The sequence below is a fragment of the Pogona vitticeps genome, chromosome 7, assembly GCF_051106095.1.
Source record: "Pogona vitticeps strain Pit_001003342236 chromosome 7, PviZW2.1, whole genome shotgun sequence".
Classification (NCBI taxonomy): domain Eukaryota; kingdom Metazoa; phylum Chordata; class Lepidosauria; order Squamata; family Agamidae; genus Pogona; species Pogona vitticeps.
This window is the reverse complement of record NC_135789.1, coordinates 27,490,133-27,510,339: the sequence shown is the minus strand read 5'-3', so window position 1 is coordinate 27,510,339 and position 20,207 is coordinate 27,490,133. Positions and strand designations below refer to the sequence as shown.

The 20,207-nt window shown below is 45.1% G+C and overlaps 1 protein-coding gene and 1 long non-coding RNA gene across 2 annotated transcripts in view; one reads left to right on the top strand and one right to left on the bottom strand.

The window, feature by feature from the left end:
• The window catches only part of LOC140701744 (uncharacterized), a 42,593-nt gene that overhangs the window by 3,321 nt on the left and 19,065 nt on the right, over positions 1-20,207 (top strand). Inside the window, exon 2 of the long non-coding RNA XR_013538066.1 lies at positions 18,817-18,941. This is a non-coding gene — a long non-coding RNA (uncharacterized LOC140701744). The remainder of the gene's footprint in view (positions 1-18,816; positions 18,942-20,207) is intronic.
• P2RX1 (purinergic receptor P2X 1) lies at positions 208-19,225 on the bottom strand. The gene is made up of 13 exons (XM_020786822.3): positions 18,900-19,225; positions 11,645-11,792; positions 11,053-11,124; positions 10,739-10,808; positions 10,046-10,142; positions 9,058-9,138; positions 7,623-7,764; positions 6,756-6,886; positions 5,380-5,470; positions 4,143-4,208; positions 3,231-3,332; positions 2,384-2,453; positions 208-1,756 (listed from the first exon to the last, which is right to left on the bottom strand). Coding segments are annotated over exons 1-13 (1,209 nt in total). The 5' UTR covers positions 19,037-19,225; the 3' UTR covers positions 208-1,754.

Here is a 20,207-nt window from a genome sequence, read left to right as displayed (position 1 = left end):
CATGAATAGCGAGAGGTGCCGAGACTTTGCAGCCGCCTCACACGCAAAAAATACGAAACCATTGCGTCCTCCAGAGCTGGTTGCCCAGAGACCTCTCTCCTCCCGAGGAGTCCCGGAGAAGCACAGCAGTTTCCTGAGATCTTGACTGGCCCTCTATGGACTTGATGTCTGTATGCAAAAATAATAATAATAATGACCCAAACAAAATTAAAAGAAATGTATATTTTTAAACGCACACATACACACACCCCTCACCAAACTCTGTCTCCGTGACCATTTTGTGGCTAGAGTCCAGCCATGCCTAGGTAAATTACAGAGCAAATCAAGATGAGGTAGTATCCCCAGCAATAGAATATCCTTGTATTTTGACCATCCTTCAAGCCTCACATTGATGCAATGGGAAATGTTGTGGCTCCCACTGATTTGAAAAGGGCTACGGGAGATGAAGATGATGGTGTCTATAGGAAAGATGTGTTTGTGTGTACATTTGTCAAACATTTGGTTGCACGGCTAAGCAAAGGCTCATTCACACCAACAAGCAGTGGTGGGAGTATATGGGGGAATCAGGAAGTCCGTTATGGAAAGCAGGCATGTATAATATCACCTAAAAAAACAGACTTATAAGAAATTGTCTGGATCCTCTCTTCAAAGAGCCACCAGAATTTCAAGTCGTTGCAAATAGTTAATTGCATGAATAGGTTCACCAAGCCTGGATAGAAACTAAATACTTGTCCAGATGGTATATTTGTTGTTTTTAAAATCCTGGGTTCTCCGTGGACATTTTTTCCTGCCATCTGTACGACAATTCTCCATCTCTTGCTTCATCCAGTGCTTTTCTTGGTGGCTTTCTGCTCGCTTTCATCCCCTTTTGGAAGTATGGTTTATTTTCAGCGTTGGTTTGTACCACGGGTGAAGTTTGCGGTTCGTGTCTGTGGAGGGAGAGTCTCTGCTTAGAAGCTTCATGTTTGGCCTTCTACGCTCAAGAAAAACCAGCAACACCCTGCAGCAAAAGTGGTCTCAGGGAAGTGGATTTTTTGAAAGAGAAAAGATGTGGGTTTTCAAAAACGTGTTTGGATGCAAGTCCGGGTAAGTCCCGGATTCCTTCGGCCCCAAGTTTCACAAAAGTGCAGAGTGCTGTACGTGAAACTCTTAAGGAGAATAAGCCCATCTTTTTCGCAGTCCATGTCCAGCTTCTCCTTGACACAAGATGGGGATTTGGAGAAGTGCTACCATGGTGCCACAAACAGCCACCACGTTCTGGTTTTTTTAAATATAGCAGAACCAAAGCATTCCAGAATTTTGCTGCTTGGTAGGAAGGATGAGATGCCCCTTCTCCCAAAAGCTTGTGATCAGAATCAACCTGACTTACGATAAAATTTCAGTTCAGTATGGGCAGAATGTCCACAGTCGTGCCAAAAAGCAGTGCGGTTTTGCCTCGTGGCGGACATAGTTCTTTCCTCCAGCTTCTCACCATTGCTGCCCTGCCTCCGGCGTCAGCCACCCGCCTCCCTTCGCCTCGTGATAGGGCCGGCCCTCCTCGAACTGTGTGTTCTCCGCCAGTGCTCTGTGTGTGGAAACCCAGAAAGACTGCATCCTAGGGTCCGTCTGCATTCTTAAGAAGGCACCAAAGCCCGACAGGGAAGAAGGCAAGCTTAGCCATGGTTCGCTTGATCAAACACCAGAGTCATCTGCAGCACATTTAAGAGGAAGGAAGGAGGAAGAAGCAGCAGCTGTGTATGTTTTTGTTATGTGGATCCTGCAACGAGAGACAGAGAGAACTTTATAAAATCAAACCTGTTAATCCAGAGAAATACCAGTTTCCTCTACAGTAAGACTTCTTATCCGCGGGATCAGTATCTACTGATTCATTTATTCGCTGCCTGAAAATATTAAATGAAAAATCCCAGAAATACATATTTATATGTATTTCAAGGGTGTATTTATTTCCAAGGTGTATTTACCAGAACTGGCCACTACCAGGAGCCAGGAACCATGCAATGATTGGCATTTCATACTTCTGCATATTTCGGCATCCGCAGGTGGGTTTGGAACCGAACCCCCGCAGATTGCTGGAATCTTACTGTATTCATCATCCTCATCTTAGAACTGCCGAACTGGAAGGGACTCCATGGACCCTTGTGTAATGTGAATGAGGTACAGCGGGGAATCGAACACCTAACCTCTGGCTCCACAGCCAGACGCCTAAATCAGCTCGTCCCTCCCATGAACTAGCAATGCCTTCTGTGCATAAAGGAATATTGAGACTTTTGGGAAGCAAATTTTCCTGGTTTGGAAGATGAGGATGGAGGAGAATAGAAGGAATCAATGAATAATAATCCAGTTTATCAGAAATTAATAGGGATTAATTTTAGACGCCACTTACAGTTTTCCCGAGCACCCTTTTCCTTTACTTGCAAGTTGCCTATGAAAGAGCTGTCAGCATCCTCTTTTTCCTAATAAAATGTTTGGAGGGAAAATACATTTCATTGAACTAAACTAGAGATGCATTTGTTTATCCACACCGTTGCACGTGTCCGCGTTTGATGAAATGTGTACCCCATGGCTGAGTGGTACTTGAGGCAGCAAAGCATGTTGGAGCTAAGCAGGGCAGAGTCTGGTCAGCACCTGGATGGGGGACTGCCTGAGGAGGCAGAGTGGGGAAATCAGACTCCTGACTCCACAGGCAGCCACCCAAACTCACTGAGCCAGCTAGCTAGGACCTTGCTTAATCGATCCCATGGCAGTGACCACCAACACAGACTTTAACATCCGTTCATGCAGCTAGTTTCTTCTCCTCCTTCCGAGGCAGGATCTGTGCTCTAGGGGCTCACAGTTAAGGGACCAAGCCAGGACTGTGCTGTGCACAGAAAGCTGAGCGCTGGGAAGGTCATTCTCCCTAATTGGCCTCAACTGGAACCTGTGGATGATAGCTCTCATTGCTCACCCAATGGCCAACCAGGGCAGAATTAGCCTCCTGCTTAACCAGAGGTTGAACAAAGTCCCTTTTTTAATGACAACTCCCATAATCCCCCAGCTAGCATCTGATTGGCCAGGGAGATTCTCAGTTCTGAAGATCTCTGTCCTGAACCCATGTTCCTTTGGTGAGGTATAGAAGGGTTTTCTCGCTGTAAGTAGACACTGTGGTCTGAGCATCAGGCTGCTTCCAAACCTCCAGGAAAAGAGGAAGACGCTTTAGGAGGAAAAAAAAGTAAAAGAGCGCAATTCCTTACTGGTTGGGTAGAATTCTGCTCGGCAAACTTGAATTTCTTCTGCTTGTAGTAATCGCGATTGGATAGGAAGTTCAGCAGAAGAACGTCACAAAGGACAGAAGCCTAGTGAAAACAGATGGGAAATTGAGAAATGCCGTACTTTGGGCACATCATGATAGAAACAAAGCAAGACTCACTGGAAAAGATAATCACGGTCGGGAAAAGGAGAAAGCAGTAGGAAAAGAGGAAAACCTTCCGTGCGATGCATTGACTCAATAAAAGAAGCTAACACCTTGAGTCTGGAAGGGGTCTGAACAGGATTTGTCAATTATAGGACCTGAAGGAAGTTACAGATCCATCGTCACCCCATCCGGAAGCAACATCATTCCTAATTCTGATGGAGACGGATGACTTCTCCCAATATTTAGGATGTGTTCAGGAATCCGCTCCGGGTTTTGACCCGGTCTTTAAAGGAGCTGTCCCAAGTCCTGAAGCTGATCACTCCAGCAAAGTTTGGGCTAAAAATCCCAAGCCGATTCAAGGGTCTTAACACCTGATTTTAAATTATTTCAAATATCATGTTTTTAAATTGTTTTTATTTATTTATTAGTGAGTGAGTTAGTCTGTTCCTTTCATTTATAAGCTGCCTTTCTACCCCATAAGAGGACTCAAGGCAGCTTTATACAGATTTCTAACCTCCCGTGAGATCCTGTGGTCTTTGAACTATAAATCTTTAAACAATTTTAAAAAAATCAAATAATCAATTTTTGCAAAGTTCAGCCGCTCCATCTCAGAAAATCAAACACAGTCATTGACATCTGGACAACTTCCCATTCTGATCCCCCTCCAATTTTGGGCCTTTCCAGAACCCACAACATTGTCCTTGTAGAGGAAATTCCCATTTTTGGAAAACGTAAGAAAATAGGAACTTACAACCCCGAAAATGCCGATTCCAGAACCTATAGTAGTCATGGTTGGGATAATGTCAAATTTTCCTGCCTAGGGGTAAAAAAAAGAGGGGGGGTCAAATACGAGACAAACCCTCGTTGATAGTGACGTTGTTAATTCAATCATAGAATTGTAGAGTTGGAAGGGGCCTCTATATCAAGCCCAACCCCTTGCTCAAGGCAGGATTCCAAACCAAAGTAGATTTTTCTTATTTCCTCTTGAATGCCTCCAGCAGTGGAGCGCCCACCCACTCCCGAGGTCATTGGTTCCGTTGTCGTACTGCGCTAACAGTTAAGAAGTTTTTCCTGATATTGAACCGATATCTGGCTTCCTGTGGCTTGTGCCCATGATGACGTGTCCTGCACTCTGGGATGATGGAGAACAGATCCTGTGCCTCCTCTGTAGGACTACCTTTTAAGTCTTTGAAAAATGCTATCCTATCTCCCCTCAGTCTTCTTTTCTCAAAGTTAAACACGCCTGGTGATTTCACTTTTTCCTCCTATGGCCTCGTTTCCAGCCCCCTGATCATCCTAGTTGACCTCTTCTGAACTTGCTCCTTCTTAACGTGCGGTGTCCAGAACTGGACAAAATACTCAAGGTGAGGCCTAACCAGTGCCAAATTGAGAGGAACTAGTGCCTCGTGGGGTTTGGAGACTACACTTCTGTCAATGCAGCCTAAAATAGCATTGGCCTTTTTCGCAGCCCCATCAGACGGTTGGCTCATATTCAGCTTGCGATCTACAATAATTCCAAGATCCTTCTCACTCCGAATGTTACTGAACCAGGTATCCACCTCCCCCAATCTTGTAAAGAAAACAAGTGAGTTTTAATTCACCTCCCGTTTAATTCTGCATAGCTTAAAGATGGCAAGCAGTGAAATTACAGGGTTGCCACTTCAAAATAAAGCTGACCGAGGATACAGTCACACAGGGAAATAGGACCATTTTGGTCCAGCTCTAGTGCTTATTCTTTTGGGGTGCATTCCCCAGCAGATGGAAGGGTTCCTTTAAGGACGATCACTCCCCTCAAAGTGGCCCTTTCTGGTGCCATCTGTCACGCACTTCTGCAGCCATCTGATGGCACCCCAATTTCAACCGGGGAAGCATGTAGGGATGTGACACACCACGTTTGGTTTGCCCAGAGGAACGTCCGATTCCCGTCATCCAATGGGCAACGCATGAAAACAAAAACTCAAGAGCGAATTGTTGTGAAAATGCGTTACCTTTCCATTTACTAGAATGTCAAAGCGAATCCCGAACACCTTGTAGAGATTTCTGAGGTCTCTTCCATTTTCTCGGTAATATCTGGCATGCCTTTCAAATCGAAAAAACAAGATTGATCAGAACGAAGCATTCGAATGGGGAATAAGATTGTCTGCGAAAAAGATTTCAACTGCCTTTGGGTCCTTAAAGGACTGATGATAGAGCTTTAGAGATGGGCATGAACCACCCAGTTTGGCAGTTTGTGCTAGTTCATTTTTCTGCCCAACAAATGTTTTGTGCTTCCCAAGCCCGCCTCCTCTGATGGGCGCCCTCCTGGCTTCCCTGCCCTGCCTCCCCTGGCAGCTGCGTGGGTGCCCATCGGTGGAGGCAGGGTTGGGAAGTGCTGAACCACCTGTTGAGCCGAAAAACGAACTGGCATGAACCACCAAACCAGCAAAACGTCTGTAGAAGGATACTAGCTTTGGTATTCATGGAATTAAAGCCCAGGCATAAATGTACAGCTAAGATCATAGACTCACAGACTCATAGATCCATTGAGTTGGAAGGGGCCTCTTAAGGCCATCGAGCCCAACTATCTGAATCCAAATCAAAGCAGATCTGACAGAAGGTTGTCGTATTTTCTCTTGAATGCCTCCAGCATTGGAGTGCTCACACCTTCCCAAGGTGATGGCTTCCATTGTCGTACTGCTCTAACAGTTAAGAGGTTTTTCTTGCTCCCCACCTCAGTCTGGCTTCTTGTAGCTTGAGCCTACCATGACATCTTCTTTGAAATCACAAATCAACTGATGTCCTGTTTCAGGACTTCCCGTGGATTCCGACAGCTTCCTGACAATGATATGGATTACATGGCAGCCTCGGGAGAAGTTGGAAATATTTAATTTCCGGGTAAACTGTCACTGCCGATGATTACATCATCTGCCTTAGGCAGAGTAAGTTACGGCAACAGGATTTCAGCCATCTAGTAGCACATTCTCTTGAGGGACTGTACCGCTTTAGATTCCTCGTAGCTGGGGTCTCCCTGCAGGGAGTCGCTTATTGTCATGAATATTATAAAATACAATTCATTTGATATCGAAATAAAATTGCCACGTAGAGACATCTACATTGGGAAGAGGGCAGATCATTCAGAGTTGGCAGCGCTTGTCCCGTCCCGACGTTCGACCAGATTAGGAGCCCGTTGTGGGTCTTACCTAGAAGAGACCTCGGAATGAATGAGTCTTCTAAAGTCAACCCTTCCTTAAGTCCGATCGATTCAGTGGCTCCCGTCTAGCAACCGGATTTTGCCCCGAGAGCCAACACAAGCCAAAGTTCATAAACGTGAAAAGTCACGGATATGAAGGAGGTTGAATGGAATAACTCTAAAATGCCACCGTACCTGAAATTGAAACCTGGGGAGATGTTATTGTCTTCATTGTAAAGCCCATGGAACTGGTAAACAGGGACACAGTATCTCACTGGCCAGTCCAGATCACAGTCCCAACTGATGGTGATCCCCACTACGCCTCCCTGCCCAAGAGAAAGAGTACATTGGCTGAGCAATTCACCACGTGACATAAGCCAATTAGAGACAACACACTTTTAAAAACATCTGACCCTCTTTGGAGAAAAAGTGCATTCTATAAAAGTGATTTTCATTATAATAAATACCTATTATAATCTCGAATTGGCCTTCTTGGCCACACTAGACGCTGTTCCAAGACCTCTGTTCAGAGCATGTGACCCTAGTCTCATGAGACTGAAGGATGCCTACACTTATTATAATAAATATTTATTATGACGAGCATCACACTGTCTTTTAGTGAAGACTGTGGTCTTGAATGGATGGTTTTTGTCCTTGGAGTCAATGTATTTGTCGTGTCCGCGTCCTAGGCATTACGAAGTGAAAATGCACTAATTTTATATTACCTTACATTATATGAGCTATCCTATCACAAACCTTTGTGTTGTGAAAATTATGTTCTCAGGCTGCCAAACACTTTAAAATATGCTTCTTGGCCTTGCTGAGGATCTGGGTATGGGATTCGGGGATGTTTTGAACAAATTCCGCAATTCTCCATTCTGGGAGTTCCACCCGACAGACAGAGAGACACCTACAAATATCTCACTGTGGCTCACCTGGGAGAAAGGCCTATGCTGAAAGGCTCCGTGGCCTAGCTAGGCCTAGTTTCCTGTTCAGAAAGGAAGCTCCCTGCTCCCACCAGCCCATTTCTTATTCTCCAGGACTGTCTCAAGAAGCCCTCACCTTGCGGGCAAGAAGAGAGAAAGTCTGTCCAGATTCTGCCACAATGTGACCCAGTTCGAATACAGGGCACAAGGGATCTTTGACTTTGTGATAGGTGCAGTTTCTCAGGTATTTCTTCGTGATTTTCTCCACCAAGTTGCGCCTGCGAAAAATTAGGAGCCAGATACGATCAGATCTGCACCCTTTGTTTTAGCTATTTGTAAATCCTTCTATGTTTGTTTTTACACGGTGTGGCTAATAACGGCCCAGAGAATCTTTATATGTTAGGTGCGCACAATGGTGTTATGGAACCAGGTCTTGCGGGATTGAGGTCTCAGGACTTTTTGGGTAGGAAGGATTAGGATGTAATCTGCTATCCCTTTCAGGGTTCAGGGCTCCCTCTGTGCTTAGCTGCAATACTTCCAGCTGCTAGCAGAGTGCAAAGCGTTTGAGGGTGGCTTGGTCTTGAATCTGCAGTCAAGGGCCATTAACTTTACAAAAGACCTACTCTTCAGTTGCTGAAATGCACTGATCCAGGAGCCTGTTTGTTTAGACTCTTGTTTTGGAGAGGAATCACTACGGGCGCTGTCAGGATGACCCCGTACACTTCCAAACTTACTGGCACCTCACTGGATACGTTAATCCAATGCATCTCCACCCACCTCATATACCCATCTGTCCAATTTGATCTCTAATATACAGTAGGAACCCCTTATCCATGGGATCAGTATCTGCTGATTCACCTATCCATCGTTTCAAAATATTAAAAACATAAAAAGAAAAATCCCAGAAATATATTTTTCTAAAGGTGGTTACCAGAATTGGCCACTAGAGGGAGCCAGAGACTTAGCTATGTCTAGCATTCATTAAAAGAATATATTTCCACAATGACATTACCAGAACTGGCCACTAAAGAGAGTCAGAGGCCATGCTAGGTATAATGTTCTTTATAATCCCCATTTTTCAACATTTGCGGGGGTTGCTTGGAACTGATCTCCCACAAATATAGAGATTCCTGCCGTTTATCCAAAAGACTGGCATGCCAGGGGTAGGAATGAGGTAAAGTCAAACTTGGACCTGAAATAACAAACCCATTACTAAGTTTCTAGTCCATATGACCTGGATTGATAGAAGTGGGATCACACCAGTCAGCCTTGATAGGGACCAACGCCCATGTTGCTTAGCAGAGGAGGAAGGGGAAGACCTGGAAAAGCAGTAACCGGGGATCCCGATAGCCGAGATGGGGCCGGATGGATGGAGCTTTGAAACTAGCTTTCCTGTGTTTTTGCTCCTGTTTCCATTCCAAGCTGAAGATTAACAGATCACCAGATGGTCCCAAAGACTCTGTGTCAACGTGAGCCAGAACATCCCAGCGCCAGGGACTGGCATGAGCCAAAGAATAATATACTAAGAAAGGAAGTAATGACGGCCAGAGGTGTATGAACTCTCTCTTTACCTGGAGACTTTGAACCTGGGAAAGGTGATGCTGTTCTTGATAAACAGAGTGAAGTTTTCAGCTGCCAGAAGGAGAGGTGGGCTGGAAGACATAAGCAGGGAGGGTCTACAGGTCAAAATACATGGAGGAAGAGGGATGTGTTCCAGTGGCCAACATCTGGAAGAGACCCATCGGGGTGGGAAGAGTCTTTGGGCACCTTAAAGGCTATCAAGAGGTATTATACCTGTGAAAGCTGGCATATGAAAAATCTTTGGCTATTATGGAAAGCCAGACAGACAAATAAGTTATATCTAGGTCGGCTCTCACTCGAAGCTGAAACGATTAAACCGAAGCTAGCATACCGTATCTTCTGTGTATAAGACGCCCCCACTTTTCTAATTCAAAATGAAGAAATCTAAGTGGGGTTTAGCAAGTGTAGCGGGAAAGGGATCAAAGTGCTGCAGGATCGCTTTGATCCTTGCTTCCCCCCACTTGTATAAGACGACCCTCAATTTTTAGTCTAAAGATTTTAGTCAAAAGTATAGTCTTATACATGGAAAAATATGGCATTTTGGAGCTGGATGGATGGCTCAGTGAGTCAAGTCCCTGGCTGTGAAGCTAGAGGTTGGGAGTTCAAATCCCCACTGTGTGCCTCCCAGGAGATGAGCCAGCCTGTGTGGCCTTGGGCAAGCTGTACAGTCCCAGGGCACCCCCTCCAAAAAAATATGAAATGGTAAACCACTCCTGAGTACTTTCTAGTCAGAAAGCCCTGAAAAGGGGGTCACCCTGTCAGAACTGACGTGAGAGCACATCATCCTCATCTTCATCCTCATCTGTGAAGTTTGGGCCATACGGTGAGAGAAGAAAACTCACCGGACAGGAGGAGAAGAGGAAGAAGGAATGTCAGAGGGGATAAAGGAAGCCACCGTGATACCCATCCTGCATCCTTACAAAAGATTCTAACGTGAGCCTCGTGTTACGGCAAAAGAGCAGAGACCTGACTTCTTACTTGGGTACATTGTCATCGATTTCTACGGGGCACCAGCCAAAGATCTCGCACGTCTTCTGCGCGCTACTGAAATTCACACACTTCCCGGTCATGATACCTGAGGACAAAATGGACAGCGAACCGTCCCGTTAGTTCATCTCCATCCACCGGGAGGGCGTTCCGGGCATGTCCTGTTTCTAAAATAAGCGGCACTGGGCGTGGAAAATGGGACATGCCGGCCGCTTGAGAAAACCTTAACTAGCTGGATCACAAGTCCCAGAATCCCCAGCTGGCTAGGAGATCCTGGTGTGTGTGTGTTCGATCCCACCCAGGGACTCTTCTATGCTTAGCAGAAACACTTTCCCTCCTAAACTATATATATATAATATAATTTATTGTCATTGTAAGTATATACACAGTATACCCATACAACGAAATTCACAACTATGCACTTCCCTCTATGATCAGTTGTGCAAAAAGGATGCGAAAGTTTAGGGACAGCATTTTACATCGTCTAGGGAGGATGATGGCAATGAATAAGAAACAATGCGAGGATTATATTGTGGTAATTTTCCTTTTGCAGAGAGCAATTCCTCTCTCTCTCATCATTGTCTTCTCTGTTATAAATCAACCTTTTGAAGAAAGACAGTTTTAAACAACCAAGTATTTTACAGCAAGTAGTTTTTTTTTTAAGAGTGTTTTTGGCCCCCTTACCTTGACCCTGACGAAGGAATTTCCCTCGACTACATTGACGGTCATCATCACAGCTCCCTGCCTCAGGATGCTGACATGAGGGGGGGAGGGAGAAGCAGGGGCAATAATGACTATACAGGCAAAATTAAAAACAAAATGCTTTCAAACAAATTTTGACAAATTAAAATTTTAACAAAAGCCCACAAATTTAAAAACTTTTTTCCCCATTTAAAAGCCCACAAAGACTTTGGGTTTAATCATTGATGTCATTTTGCTCCTGAATGTCATCAGCAAGACGTTCGAATCCAGGGACGACGCTCAACAAATAACATTACCTCGGGGCACGTTTCCTGTTTTTGTCGATGAGTGATGATGAAGTTGGTCATCACTACGAAGGAACTGTCTCCCTATGGAGGGAAAATAAAGCGAATGGAGAAAGAAGAAATAAAGAGAATACCCTGTCATTGGAACAAGTTCAATTATGGGGTGATTTGTTTTTTCAGGGCAGAAACAAATGCGATGACAGCTTTGGATTTAGAAGTGGAGCTGGCTTAAGAAGTAAAAGGCATCTGATGATTCTCCTGTGTTGTTGTTCCTTAGTACCGTCCCCCAGAATTTCACTTTCTCTCCCATCAGGCAAATGGAAGGGCAAATTTAGGGAAGTCCTTATCAAGAAATGAACAGAAGAAAATTCTAAGAATCTTGAGTCTAGTGTCTAACGGCTCTGATTGCATTGAATGCGTATGTATGTGTGCGCTGGTGGATCTGGTCTGAATTTTAGTCCAAACTTTACTATCTACTGTGCTAACTATGGAACGGCTTCAGCATCTTGAGTTGCGCCTTTCAAGTCTGGACTAAATCTGGGCATGGATTTGCTGCCCCTTGAAACTCAAGCTACCAAGCCTCTACCAGCTTCCCCATCCTTACCTGTGGCGGAAAGACATAATCGGCCACGTCCCATACATATGGTCCCATATCGCTGAAATTTGTCAGCGTCAAGCCTTTGAGCTTCACAGAGACCGAGCTGATGATCCCGTCTTTCGACTGATAACCTTTCTCGTAAAGAAACACCCACCTAGGAAAAGAGATCAGGAAATCTGGATCAGTAAGGCTGGATAATGTGGTGGTTTAGGTCTGAGGTTGGGGGGAGTTCAATTCCCCCCACTGGGCCTCTTGTGAGTAGAGCCAGCCTGGGTGGCCTTGGGCAAGCTGCACAGTCCCGGGGATACCTCCAGAAGAAAGGAACGGGAAACCAAATCAAAGGATAATGAAGTAAAATTGGTCCAGGACAAATGTTCTGTGACTGTGGAGAAATTCAATCAACGCAGCACTGATGTCCCATCACATGTACAAAAGAAGGTCTAGCAAACAGTTGAGATAATGCTACTGAAATAGCCCGCTTCTGGTCAAAAAATAGACTCTAAATCTTAACATTTTAATTTATTTTTCCCTGTATTTCATATACGGACATAATTCAAATGGTGTGGCTCTTTAATAGGAGTAAGGAAATATTATTCTACTATTAGTGTTTATCTCTCCTCTAGGTTTCCTGCCCCCTTACTATTTATTTGTGCTTCTTTTAACCCCAAGATTCCCCCCCCCCAAACCAGCTGAAATGTCTTTTTTTTTTCTTCGCGGCTGATGGTGTTTTGGCTGCATGAGCTTGGAAGTAACTGGTTGCATGAGTGTAGTTATATGTAAGTAGTTACTGTGGGAGTAACTAGGGTGTAACTAAGTTACATTTCAAAAACAACTGGCAAAATCCTGTTCACTTATACAAAGGCAGAAGTGGAATCATATAAAGATGATCTCCCAAAGTAGATCCACCTTCAAATACTCTTTGTGAAATCAATCACACAATCACACAAAGGACAGACAGCAGGAAGGGGGAAACAGCTGTGCAATTTCTCTTGCTATATGCATTTTTTTTCTTAATAAGACTTTGGGCTAATTTAACAAGTAATTACAAAGTTATGATTGTTGTGGGTTTTTCGGGCTCTTTGGCTGTGTTCTGAAAGTTGTTCTTCCTAATGTTTCACCCGTCTCTGCAGCCGGCATCTTCAGAGGTCAGCATTCTGTGCTCTGGTGTAGTAATTACAAAGTTACTTTTAGGTATAAATAAAAAAGGTGTGTAGTTACTTTGTAAGGACACGTAAAGAATTTTTAAAAGACTGCTATCGGAATTTTGAAAAGGATTCCCCCCCCCCCCAACTTTTATGCCATGAATCTTAAGTGCCAAAGGAAATCTCGATTTGCCTTTTTGTATTTTCAAGATATAATATCAGAACTGGCCTCTAGGGGGAAGCAGAGAGCATATTTCCACATTATCCCAACATACTGCTAAGAGAATGAATTAAAAACATGCAACATAATTAACTGTTTTTGGAAATAGAGTAGCAGTAATGATAACAATAATCTGGATGTTCTAAAGCAACTGGGGGGGGGGAACATTCCAGTCCCTCCACTCATGGTTTAAACATCAAAAAAAAGGGGTGGGTGGGATTAACCCTTATCAGAATGCAGGCCTGTTTTATGTTGGTCTAGGACTCCCTGTCCAAAACATTCATTGTATGTGCCAGCCTTTGTGGGAATATTGCCCACAGTCTGAACTGGGGGTAGAAGCCAGATTTCTCTCCTTTTTTGGCCTGGAAGACTAAATCTACCCATTCGTCCTTAAAAAACGGACTTCTTTTACAGGCTCTGTGGCAATCCAGCATTCATTAAGCCCTTGTTTTGCTAGTGACTTAAGCCCCCGGTTACAGAGTCAGAAAGAAAAGAATCTTATTCATAGCAGAATGCCCATCGGGAGGTGGGGGGAGAGAAAAGAAATATATAAATCAATCATTTTAAAAGATTCTTCCCAACCTACAAATGGCATTTCGGCCTGAAGTCAAATTAATTTCCAAATATTTTATATTTGTACTGAATATAACCTGGTTTCTAACTCCGGGTTATGACCTTCGTTGTGGGACATGGCAGGGATGGGAAAGGAGCCGAGGTAGGGTTCTGCCTGCCGTTTCATTCCCGGTGGTGTACAAATAAATTTCAAAGCGCAAGCTCACATCGTGATAGTCCCCATAAGCCATGCCCCAAAAACGAGCCTCCAAAAGCAGACCGTTGTGTTGAACTGCAGCAGTCATCCAGGACTATCACCATAAACAGGTCTTTTGTCAGGCTAACGGCTCTTGATCGTTGCTATAAAATCCTTCTCGTCCCTAACTGCTCGGATCCCAGCAACCCCTCAATCCAGAATCTGTTCCAAATTAGCGAAAACCACCACCAGGCCCATCTTCTGATGTCTATTTTTCAGCGACGGAAACTCCTGCAGTTCTTACAGGCCTGTACAGAGGAGATGTGCAATGAGATACAACCCAGGTTCTCCCCCCCAAAAAAAAAAATTCTCAGAATTTTTTTTTGTGGGGGGGAAACCTTTTCTAGGCTTGGCCTGAGAATGGATACTCCAGTGTGTCCAAACTATTCGTTAATCTGTTCCCAGGGACCTTTAGCTTTTATGAACTTTCATCACAGAGATGAAACAGAATACATTTGTAAACGGTAGGAAGCTTCTGTGTCTCATGATTTTTTTATGGGTGAGACAAACCAGGTCCTTTTTCCCCCGGGGTGTCGAGACGGTCAACACTGCTTTCTCACTTGCCTTTCTTATTAGGCGAGCAAAGGACGAACTGCGCCATAAAGCGCGGAATCGCAGGATTGCGTAGGGTCGGAAGAGACCCTTGAGGTCATCCAGCCGGTGGCGAATCCCAAGGTGAAGTTTTTTAAAAATCCTGTCAAATGTGTTCAAAAAATATATGCTCCTCCAGCATATATATATGCTCCTCCAGCATATATGTGATGCTGGAGGAGGCTCTTAAGAGTCTCCTGGACTGCAAGGAGATCAAACCTATCCATTATGAAAGAAATCAAGCTTGAGCGCTCACTGGAAGGACAGATCCTGAAGCTGAGGCTCCAGTACTTTGGCCATCTCATGAGAAGAGAAGACTCCTTGGAAAAGACCTTGATGTTAGGAAAGTGTGACGGCAAGAGGAGAAGGGGACGACTGAGGACGAGATGGCTGGACAGTGTCTGCGAAGCAACCAGCATGAAATTGACAGACCTCCGGGAGGCAGTGGAAGACAGGAGGACCTGGTGTGCTCTGGTCCATGGGGTCACGAAGAGTCGGACACGACTTAACAACTAAACAGCAATGTTTATATATGTGTATATCCTGCTATCTATAAAACGTTACTTCTTGGCTGACCGATGCCTTTTCACCCAACCCTGGCAACCTGCCCGTGGCAACATTTTCCAACGGATTCCAGAAACATGCATTTTTTGGTGGGGAGGATGTCAGAACATATTTTATATACGGGCCTAAAATTAAGACCTTCTTCCTTTCCTTTCGGCATGCCAGCTTTTCATTCCCAGCCTCTCGAACGACGGGCAAAAGCCGGTTGCGCGGCAGGCAGGAAATGTCTGGAAGATTTTGTCGAGAGAAATTCCCATAATGTGGGAAGCCGGCTTTATTTAGCCGGATGAGAATCCCGGAACGATCGAAAGGGGTCAAGATGCTTGAAGGTCTTCATATTGACGTCCCCGCTAGCCCATCCAGAGGCCCGGGCACCGTGGCAAATATTTCAATCAATTTAATCATCCTTGCAATTCCAGTACTTAGCTTGCTAACCTTTAATCCTAGAAAGGGTTTTTTTTTTGCCTTGGTATGTTTATTATTCCAGTTTTGTTCTGTATATTTGTATTTTTGTCTTGGAAGTTGCCCAGAGCAGTGGCTGGCCCACTGGATGGGGAGGCATACGTTTAAAAAAATAAAAAACCTAAAATAAACAATCCATCTGTGGTTGAAATCCTGCAGTAAGCTGGGTAGAGTTAGCCGGCTGAAACAACGGAGGGGTTGATGCACCCAATCCCCATTGATTAAACTCTAATAGTGACTTAACTATAGTAGGACCCGTCTTATCCCCAGATATCTGCTGATTCACTTATCCGCTGCCGGACCCCTCTCTCCTTCCCACTGAGCATGATATATCTTCCTCCTGTGGGTCAGTAACAGAAGAAAGCCTCTCTCTCTTTCCTTATTTCCGCCCCTGACACACTGTTTCGGGGGATTTATTTTTCTGGACTACAAATCCCAGTATCCCCCAATGACCATGCTGGCTAAAGCCTCTTGGGATCAGTGTTCCAAACACAGGCAGCCGCTGCCTCAGAGGATAGTCTCATCATCTTTGGGAGCTGTAGTTTTCTCCGAGGGGGGTGGTGGCCGTTTTTGGAAAACATCTCCCGGACGTTTCGCTGGGGAGACTGGGAGAGGTAGTCCGATAAAGCAACTTTTCCAGATTCTCTTTTGGAGAGAGGTTTGGTTTATTGAACCATCGAGTCTGGCATGAGCGAGAGAGAAACAAGCCATCTCAAATGGTAATAAAAACACACAGGCCCACACAGGGCAAAGAGGTATGAACCTGGATTTCTGGCTGTCATGATTTAAGGCTGTTTTTCTTTTTTCGCTACTAGTTCCAGTGCATACTGTGTTTTGAGCTGCTGAAACAGGTCCCTGGAAGCTTTCAAATACTGGTGAGCAGCATAACCCGACAGCCTTTGCTTTCTAGGGCTGGCCTTTTTTTTTCTCTCCGGAGGAGACGGATTCAGAAACAAGAATGCACAGAACTTTGGAAAGGTCTTTTTGGAACTACAGTGGCCAGAATCCCCAACGGGAGAAGAATTTGGGGGACACGGATGAAATAACGCGAATAATCCTGTATGAATACACTGAGGGACTGATGATCGATTAAGGACTCTGATGGATTCAAGACGAATGAGAACGATAACTGACGTGAGATTTTGTGGTTTGCCATTTATAATTCAAGCATTCTTCTCTTACAAAAGCTATTGTTTTAACTGAAAAAGCCCTCCTCTGCCCTCTAGTGGCCAAATATATATATATATATATATAACTTTTTTTAAAAAATTCACAGCGTGGAAGACTCTGGGGAACTAAGTTCCTTCAAAATGGCCCCACGGACCCTGGAGGACACAAGGAAAGTTCTGGAAGCAATTCCCCCCCCCCCAAAAATTCAATTTTGCCAGTATTGGGCTTGCGTTTATTTTTCTGTTGCAATAGTGTTCCCTTCCCACATTTAAAAGCCAAAAAAATGGGTGCCTTTTTTTTTGGCAAAGAGGATATTTGGAAAAGTTAATAACAGTCCCAAAGACGTTTATCGGCAATACAATTCATAAGAGATAATTCATAATACTGGGGACCATGGGAGTGGTAGTCAACCCTATTTTGTGGCTATCAACTTGGAACAGTTAAATCTCGCTTGTGGCCTACACGGCCAGTTCCACAGAGTCCTGCTGAATGATACAGCCCTTCTCCTAAACATAAAACATGATTCCAGTCCTCAAGGTTTTGACTGAGATGCTGATTTAAAGAAGAGCACCTGTCTTGAGTCATACTACGCCACTGAGAGCGGTCCCACTGTCTACACCGCAGCTTGGAAAAAAACGTTCCAGTACTCGCTAGCTAGGACATGTAGTCCTAAAAGGAAGCATCTCTGGGCGCTGCTACGGGTGGATTTTCTTACGTGCCCAGCCCAGTTCTTTTGGGAGAAGTAGCTAATACGAATTCCTCCGAGACCATCATCACCATGTAACTTTTGACCTGACTTCTGAGTCCGTGGTGCTTCCTTGGGAGGTGGATGGTGGCACCAGTCCCAACAAACAAGCTATTTCTGGCTTCCTTTCCAGACTTCCCTCTCTCTCTCTCTCCCTCCCTCTCTTTCTTTAAAAACAGTTGCCTGTTGCTGGAGGAGAGCTTTGCGGAAACCCTGGGCTGCCAGAAAGATGAAGATTGTTCAAGCCTGAACTATCCCTGGAGGCAAAAATGTTGAAGCTGAGACTGTCTTGCTTTGGGCACATCAGGAGAAGGCCGGATGCCCTGGGAAACGCCATCATGCTGAGAAAGCTGGAAGGTAGGAGGAGAAGAGGAAGACCCAATACGAGACAGACTGACTGCCTAAAGGAAGCCACAAGCTTGGGTTTACAATTGCTGAGCGGGGCTGTTGAGGCAAGGACATTCTAGAGATTGCTGGTTTATGAGTCAGAAGCGACTTGGCGACACATAACCACAAACAAAGCTGTAGATATTTCTTGCGGCGTTGACTTGCACGGAATTTGGGGCCCCTGACTCATGAAACCCTGCCATTCAGTGCGGGCAAATCCTGCTCTAGATGGATCAATGTGCAGGATGTTTTCTATGCTCGTAATTTAGCCATCCCTTACCAATCATGAGGACTAGAATCTTTTCTTTATAAGAGAACAGCCAGAGCTTGCAGAGAGAGCCTTCTGCATGTAGATCTTAGTCCCCATTATCTCCAGGTATGTTTGGGGTGGTTGTCACGTGGTTAAAAATGAAAACCGAGGAGCCACGTGGAAATTCTGAGAAGGAAGAACTATAAGCACTCCATTAATATTTAAGCCTGACAAAATAGGTTTATAAAAGTCTTAGAACTGCAGAGCTGAGAACCTACGGATCATCGAGTCTGTCAAGGAGGCACCGTGGGGGAATTGAACTCCTGACCTCTGAGCCTCAACCACTGAGCTATCCTGCAGTTCTTTAAAATGTCACAAGATCCTGGGATTGTCAAAATACCGTATTTTTCGCTCCATAAGACACACCTTTCCATAAGACGCACCAATTTTTTAGGAGAAGAAAGCAGGAAAATATAATTGTTTTCTTCGCTCCATAAGACGCACAGACTTTCCACCCCCCTGTTTTGTGGGGAAAAAGTGCGTCTTATGGTGCAAAAAATACGGTAAGTAAGACCAGGATACCCAAAACTTGCCCGTATTCTGTTACTGGTTTAAGATTTGGGGTTTGATCCTGGAAGAATGTGTTACTTACTGTCTATCGAACCAGAAGTGAGTAGACATTAGATTTTATTTCAAGCGATGGGTTTCCCGGTTAGTTGGCGAATTACGAGACTCAGAGAGAAGGGGAAATCGTCATGCAGTTACTACCTGGATGACCCTAAAAAGTGTCACCCTAAGTCGGAATCGACTTGACGGGCCCCATCATCCTTCCCCATCAGGAGCTCATCAAGTCTAAAGAGGCTCAGCCCAGCCTCGTTGGATGGCTCTTCTACTTGATGGCCCTTGGCTGGCAGACACTCACCCGATGATGTACGCCAGGACCACCAGCTGGATCAGGCGGAAGGTAAGCCCCACTTTTTTGTTCCGCACCAAGACCATCCTCGGCGTGTCGTATTCGAAGAGGAAGGACGCCACGGTGTCTGTAAATTTGTGCCCCATGGTGGCGGGGGAAACAGCCCTTCCGTGGGGCTCTTTCCGATGGCGAGCCGGGAGGCGCTTTCTAGCGGAGGTTCCGGTCTTCAGATGGGTCTCCACAAACCTTCATGGGTGGTTTGGCCCTCACAACCTCTTCGTGGTGTTTTCTTCTGCTCATCGGTGGCGTGCTTTTGACCTTCCTTGGGAGATGCTGGGGAGTTTTCTCCTCCCTCCCTCTCTCTCTCTCTCTCTCTGTCTTAATCTTTCTCTGGGTGTAGCAACTCCTTAGATGGCGTGTGGGAGGGCAGAGATGGCACGTGGGTGGGGGATTTTTTGAGAAAGAGGATGGAGGCTACTAGATAGGCAGAGCTGAACAGACAGTGGATCCAGCTTTCTCGCCGCTTAAGGTGTAAGGGGATGCCTGGAGAAGAACTGAGCTGGCAGGTAGCCGCTCCTAGTTGGGGGATGATGGGAACTGTAATCCTAAGCAACAACTTTCCTAAGCGCTGGCGAGAGAGGAGCGTTGCTGAAGACACCAGTCCACCATGTACAAAAAACAGGACGATATTTGCAATACCCTAATTCTAGTATCTCTGTGCTTCTCCCTGGAAAACTTTGCTCTCTACTTTCCGTACGCTGTGTTTATTTGCTTTTCAAGTACCTTCCCCCTGCCATTTTTGAAGCTAAGGAGTTGTTCTGGGATATTAAAAAGGACGTGGGTAGGTAGGGAGAGACAGGATGTTACCCTAGAATAGGTGACTAGTGGGTCAAAACCTAGTGAGAATATTATGATATGGTGCTTAGGGTGAGATTCTAGACCCTAGAATTTCCGTCTCTGCTCCTTTGTAAAGATCCCTGGGCGTTCTTACCCCACAGAGAAGATAGATAAACTGGGTAAAAGAGGAAGGGCTTCTCCAGTAAACCCGTAGGACGTTGGAGGACGTGCAAAGTTAAACCAAAATTTTGTGTTTGAGTGAATCTGAGTGGTAGACTAGCCAGCCCTCTGCTTCCAGACCAGGGAAAACAGGGAAATCAAATAAAAACACAATACCTACCCTCAGTTGCTTTCAGGGGGTTCCCCTCTAAATCCTAAAGGGTTCCACGCTAAATCCATCAGAATGTGTTGGTTTTTTAAGAGCCCATTGCCTTGTGATAGGGAAGACGGAGACACCTCGGCTCATAGAACAGTAGTGCT

What these genes read in the sequence shown, in the direction of transcription:
- P2RX1 (XM_020786822.3), bottom strand. Translation starts at nt 19,036, where the DNA reads ATGGGGCACAAATTTACAGACACCGTGGCGTCCTTCCTCTTCGAATAC. An exon ending in GTCCTGGCGTACATCATCGG is followed by an intron (nt 11,793 to 18,899) that starts GTGAGTGTCTGC and finishes CTCTTTTCCTAG; the next exon opens with GTGGGTGTTTCTTTACGAGA. An exon ending in GAATCGGCATTTTCGGGGTT is followed by an intron (nt 3,333 to 4,142) that starts GTAAGTTCCTAT and finishes TGTTTTCACTAG; the next exon opens with GCTTCTGTCCTTTGTGACGT.